Below are 6493 nucleotides of genomic sequence, written 5' to 3'. Positions count from 1 at the left end.
ACCGTTTCGTTTGCCTACTTTTTATATATAGTCGGTACAAGCATCTTTCGTTGTTGGCTATATGAGTTTGCCTATTATTCTTTCTACAATCCAATTCCATTTACATCCTGCAATAACCCATGGAACACAAACACCTGCAGAAATGAATCAACTATCAAACTCTACAGTGGATCTTCTATGGTGAACATGAACATGAGTACCGTGTCAGTCATGTACGTAGAGAATGATGTCAGTACATCCAAGATCGAGATACCAATAATGTCCGCTGCTGAGGAGTTTTGGCAGTATGTTTTCATCCTAACACATTCTGCCTATACCACAACACTAGCATGTGTTTAGGATTGTTTGATAAGTGCAACCTTTTCAAATGAATTACAATCATAGAGACTGTGTATCGTATACACGTAGAGTCAAATGCTGAGATTGCCAATTCTGGAAATGTGTATTTAATTTAGTTCTCAACTGAAAATATTTATTCCAGTATCACATGAACCTTTCCCATTTATTTTACTTAAATATTTCATTTTGAGAAAGTGTATGGTTATCACTCGTTTTGAATTTCTTATAGCATTGTCAAGTATGTATTTTACGTTGAATTATTAGTAAAAGTGGCAGTTTAGAAAACATATAATATATATTGCTACATATCATGATTTTTTTTTAAATAATAACATACTTATTGTACAATGTATTTCAAACAGGTTCCAAGCTTTGAAACTATCAACAGGTATCGACGATTATTCACATATTATATGGAAATACGTCCTTGTGATGTTTGTCTTTCGAATAATTGTGTCGTTAACTGTCGTCAAGAGTATAAAAACCATAGAAAAGGTATTTGTTATTTGCTCTTACACATGTATACAAATACTCGATAAGTGGAAAGACAGTGAACTGTTACCACCTCAATCAATCCGAACATCAACATCTACTGTTATTTTAAAACACGTACGTGTGTATGTGTGTGATATTGTATACGCTAGTGTCTATAGTACAGTTTTGTTTGTGCCCTTCTCTTGTGCAGCTAAACAGGTTTTAACATAACAGCGTGTCCCTGTAGTTTTCCTTGTATTATTGGTACTCAACGAGAGACACAAAATGCCACAAAACTTACTATAATGTTATTAACGATGAGTGGGGAAATGATTTAAAATGCAACCAAATAGTGGAAGCAATTCATTTCATTATTTCAGGTAATGTACGTCACTCTTTCATTCCCGATCCTGTTTTCTATAGCGTTGTTCATCCGCTCTATGTTATTGCCTGGATCATCAGATGGAGTATATTACTATTTCTACCCCAACTTTGCAAAGCTTTTGAACCCTAGGGTAAGTAAATAAAAAATGAAAAAAATGACTAAAGTTTGTTTCATATATATTCACTGAATTAACTAAAATAGCAAATGTTGTTATTGCAAATAGATTGATAACTTTATTAATTCATCTAGTTATAAACATTTCCAATGAACGGAGCTTACGGTTAATGAAGAAGTATGACAGTCATGTATCAGTTTAATGCGTTTAAAAAAATGTGTACAATCAAAACAAAAGATTTGGATAGAGGCAACCTTGATGGTGTTCTACACACTCGCCTTTGGATGGGGAGCGATTATGGTAATGGGATCACATGCCTCATTTCGTGATAATAGCTACAGGTAGGTATTTGTACAAAGAACATATTGGTCATTTGGTAGAAATTCCTCTTAGGCATTGTTCAAATATAACTTACAAGATATGTTCACCAATAGATCTAGGTGTTTGTGACATTTATACTTATCGAAATGGTATGTTTATAAAATACTACAATACTTGTCTCAAGTTCCCTCCAAATAGTACTTTGAACATGTTAAATAGAAATATCTTCCAGGGAAAACTCAATTATTATTTATTTTTTAACTCATAAGATATCATTTGGCTCATAAATGCTTCCAATTTTAGGACAGCTATTGTTTGTACTTTCGTGGACGTAGGAATTGCGATTTTTAACGGAATGGTTTGCTTCTCCGTTCTGGGCAACATGGCTCACACTTACGGGATCCCTATCACCGAGGTGATCAATGCAGGTGGGGATGTTTCTTTTTTGTAGGAGTTTCTATTTGCCGTGCTCATGTTAACTTTTTAGCCGACACTTGTTAACAAACTCATAGTGGTCTTCTCTATGTAACATGTTTATTCCATGCTTGACTACTGGGCTTGTCCGTGTAGTTTTGACTGCATCATTGAAGATTGATTTGGTTATAACGATCTTGAAAACAATATGGCCATCGGTCAAATTGGACATTCATTTAAGTTCAATAGCACTTAAAATAACACGAACGCAATCAACATGATAATCATGATATTAAGTCCTCATATTTTGATTATGTTTTGATGTGTCCTAATCATATTTTGCCAAATTATGTGTGCATTGCCAATCATAGTTTGCCAAATAATGTGTGCATTGCAAATAATATTTTGCCAAATCATGTGTGCATTGCAATTCATACTTAAAGAATATAAGTTCATACTTGCCAAATTAATTGTACATTGCAATACATTGCAATTCATACTTTGTCGAGTTCTATGTGTGAATCATACTTTGTCAAATTATGTGTGAATTACAATCCATATTTTGCCATATTATAATGCGTATTACAGTTTTTAAAAACGTGTCGTCTTGCAGGGTTTTCCACTGGTTTGGTATCGTACATTACAGCCCTCAGCACTTTGCCTTTGCCTCAGCTTTGGACATTTTTATTTATATTGTCAGGAGTCTTGTCTGGAATGGAAGCACAGGTTCAGTTGTCATTGATTATGTAGATGTTTTCTATAGGCAATTAGAAACAGCTACACTAAGAGTAAACAATGATTGAATAAACTAAACTGTAACAAATAAAAGTGGTGGTGTAAGTCTTGTGACTATAAATTGCCTGTACGTAAAAAAACCCATCACATCCCTATTAATTGGTCAATTGACGAGCAGTTTTGGATTTAAAAAAGGATGTTTTGTCATACACTTAACTATGACATATATGTGAGATTCACTTTGTCTATGTTGCAGATGATTCCGATAGAGATGGTGATTCAGCTAATTGGAGACTTGTTCCCGAGACTGAAGGCTGGGTTCCGCATTCCCACCTTGATTGGCATAACTGTTGTAATGTTTTTCCTATCACTTCCAACATGCACAGGAGTAAGTGTTAAGTAATAAAGCTCCTTTCAACAAAAGGTATTTTGTCCCACTTGACAACATTCACATTCATGTTCTCTTTTCAGGCCGGAGCGTACCTTTTCTTGCTGGTAGACTGGTACGCAGGAACATGGACGGGAACAATTGTTGCTTTATTTGAGGTTATATCTATTTCTTGGGTATATGGTACGTACGATAATTATCCCCCCAACCCCACACCCTTCGAACATTATGATTTTAAAGTTATTTCATTCAAGTGAGTTACGGGTTTCTTTGACTTCTTTGCAATCATTCGTATCTGTATTTAGTATCTTAAATATATTCCAGAGTATTTTTGTCTCTGTACTTTTTCTTTTATTTAGGATATACTTTGTATGTCATCATATGTAATAGTTGACAGTATTGTAAAAAAACATACACCGTACCGGCATATTTATGTGATTTGAATTAAATTGGATTTTCCCACTCACATTGCTATATTAAAGAAAAGTAATTTTACAGTTTTAAGATGACAGAAATCAAATAAACATTTTACAAAATACATACTAATATTGTATTGTTAATGTGTATTCCGCGGTAATCATGTATCTGTTATATAATTCATTTTTTAAACATTTATTAAATCATTATAATGCATAGACTCCAGCTCAGGTGTGCAGCTGGATTAGTTTCTGATCGCCTCTGATCCCATTTCATGCCAAGCTATTAAAACTCTGAATGAATATATGTAGAAATACTATTTTAGGAACATTGAATTCTTTGTAGAGATCTGGTTCCCTTAAACTATACGAGCATGATTAGTATGAAGGAACCATGTGGTAAAGTTCGACATTTATAACTCAGATATAACTTTGTCTTTAAGAAAAAAGTATTTGATCGGCGTTCCAAGCAGTGCATGAATACTAATTCTTTAGTGTACCCTTCCATAAACATTTGTGTATACTGTAGCACCTGCTTGGATTTATTTATGTGAATGAATTTTGCCATTGCAGGTTTGGATCGTTTTAGTGAAGATATACATGTTATGTTGGGTCGTCCTCTCCATGCAGTGTTTCGGTGGCTCCTCGCTTTCATTTCGCCTGCAACTGTGTTGGTAAGGAACTATTACTGTTTTTGTCGATAAAGGTTTTATGAATGTAATCGGCAAGTCACTGTCGTCGTTTGCGTTTTAGTAATACAGTAATAAAGTTTAGTAATTTTACAATGTATGAATTAATGATTGCAAAACCTGTTGATACACAATCGTAAAGTTTGCGAATTTTGCAGGTTATATTTTTCATGAGTTGTGTGGAGTATGTTCCCCCTAACTACGGGTCGTATCATTACCCTGGTTACGCACAAGCTATTGGGTGGGGAATGGTTGTAATCGCCGTGGTCCCGGTATTCGGCTACGCTGTTCTCAATATCTACCGGGCCAAAGGCACCGTTACTCAGGTTTGAATTGATTTCACCAAGGTTTTCATACATACTCATCGATGCATTGTAATGCATGTTATAGAGTATTGTATCCTTTGTATACGATAAGATTCGTTATTGTTCAACATAACTTACATCGTATTTTCATGTGATAAAAAATTATATTGTTAAAACATTATACAATAAGGAACGTATAATAAGAATGTATATGGTTATTTTGTAAAAGGCTTATGAATAAGTTTAATGAGTACCCATTTTCAGAGAATCAGTTCCCTGTGTAGACCCACCGACACGTGGGGACCATGCGGGGATGGAATGGATTGCAACTACAGGAAGAACAAAATCAAATACTCGGAGAGAACATTCTGGGATCTGTTCTACTTCAATGTGTTTGGTCGATATCCAAAGAAATCTGCCATGAAATTAATGTTAGAACACGAACTGGCTGTTCTTAGATCTGAGAATAATGTGTTTGCGTAAAATTAATTCATGTAAGAGGTTGCAAATAGGTTCTGTTAAATCTTAAATATTACCTGTATCTTTATTAAATTTTAATAGAATAGCACCCGCCATATCTCAATCCTGTAAAACCGTTATATTTAAGCAGAAACTTAGCAAAACTTGCTTGTCAATCAAAGAAGAATTCATGATCGAGTCAATCAATAAGTGACGCACCAAACATATTTTATTCAAGCGCAATCTGGCAATGAAAATTTAGAGAGTTTTTTCACGTGATATATACACGCCGATTGCTGGCGGTGTTTGGATATACGCTGTTAAGAATTTCAGAAAGAAGAAATTCCGTCCGCTTTTTCATTTCATTTTTATCTGCAAAAAAGAAAGCCAAGATAAAATCTTGTAATTAAAGTCACAGGGCAAGGGCTGTAACTATGACAAATTACACCAAAAATTGAATATTTGTTGAGTCATATTTGGAAAAATAAAATTGATGTGCTTATTTTGATGAATATACTGTTCTCACCAAGTTACCCTCGAATAATTTTCTTATATGTCAATGCTACAGACTTATCGAAGATCAGATCGTTTCAAAGTTTATATTCTTTTTATGATACCATTAAACATTTTTTTACATTAAACTGAGCATAAATGTTTACAAAATATGTTTTATGACTTTAATATCACGATAGAGTATCATACTTGATCTTATCGTTCTTATAGGTTTACATCTCACACTTTTTGGCCTCTAAAATGTTTAGTACGAAACTATTCGCAGCCGATGATGTCCTTAATTTCCTTTCGTTTTCAATATAATATGTTCAATGTTTGGGCATATTCTAAGGATCCACTGTGAATAAATGTGACTATATGACATGGAAAATATTATATCCACAAAGCAAAATAATCACGATATAATTAAGAATGAACCTTGTTCGCTTCTGACACTCTTTTAAGCTTCTTATACTGGTGAAAATTGCTGACATGCTATCTCGCTTGCTCATATATCCAATCGTATCAATATCTTTGCTGATAAAGCAATATTTTTTGCTGGTATAATCATAACGTATACAGTTCAGCATTTGAGTTTTAATGTGTGTTGTCGACCATTGGTATTCCATTGAATGATTTGTGCGTCAAACTACACTATAAAGGAACCGTAATTTATATTTAAAAAACAACAACATAACATAATATTTGATATAGAATATACAACTACAAATGATATTATTGTTGTTATAATGAATTCATATGTACACAGTTCTCGACGAACAGTATATATACAAACAAATCTCCATACGGTTTAAGTACAGGAATCCTGTTATTATACAGACTATAGAGTTCGTTTAGATATAAATTATATTGCCTATATCTCACTCATATCCAGTTGGTTATTCGCGATTATAGTTGGTAGTTGGGGATTTAGATGGTGACTTGTTTTATGGATAAAAGG

The 6493-nt window shown here is 33.8% G+C and overlaps 1 protein-coding gene across 1 annotated transcript; it reads left to right on the top strand.

Moving 5' to 3' along the window:
* The first annotated feature begins 743 nt into the window (after positions 1–743).
* On the top strand, positions 744–6267 carry LOC128232357 (sodium- and chloride-dependent neutral and basic amino acid transporter B(0+)-like). Its single transcript, XM_052945865.1, has 10 exons — positions 744–834; positions 1194–1328; positions 1551–1654; positions 1938–2062; positions 2662–2774; positions 3040–3171; positions 3255–3354; positions 4161–4261; positions 4435–4602; positions 4846–6267. Exons 1-10 carry the CDS (start codon positions 772–774, stop codon positions 5062–5064), a joined length of 1260 nt encoding a protein of 419 aa, XP_052801825.1. The 5' UTR covers positions 744–771; the 3' UTR covers positions 5065–6267.
* The last annotated feature ends 226 nt before the right edge of the window (positions 6268–6493 follow it).

The sequence above is a fragment of the Mya arenaria genome, chromosome 4, assembly GCF_026914265.1.
Source record: "Mya arenaria isolate MELC-2E11 chromosome 4, ASM2691426v1".
Lineage (NCBI taxonomy): Eukaryota > Metazoa > Mollusca > Bivalvia > Myida > Myidae > Mya > Mya arenaria.
Note: the sequence above shows the minus strand (reverse complement) of the source record. Positions and strands in the feature narration are given on the sequence as shown.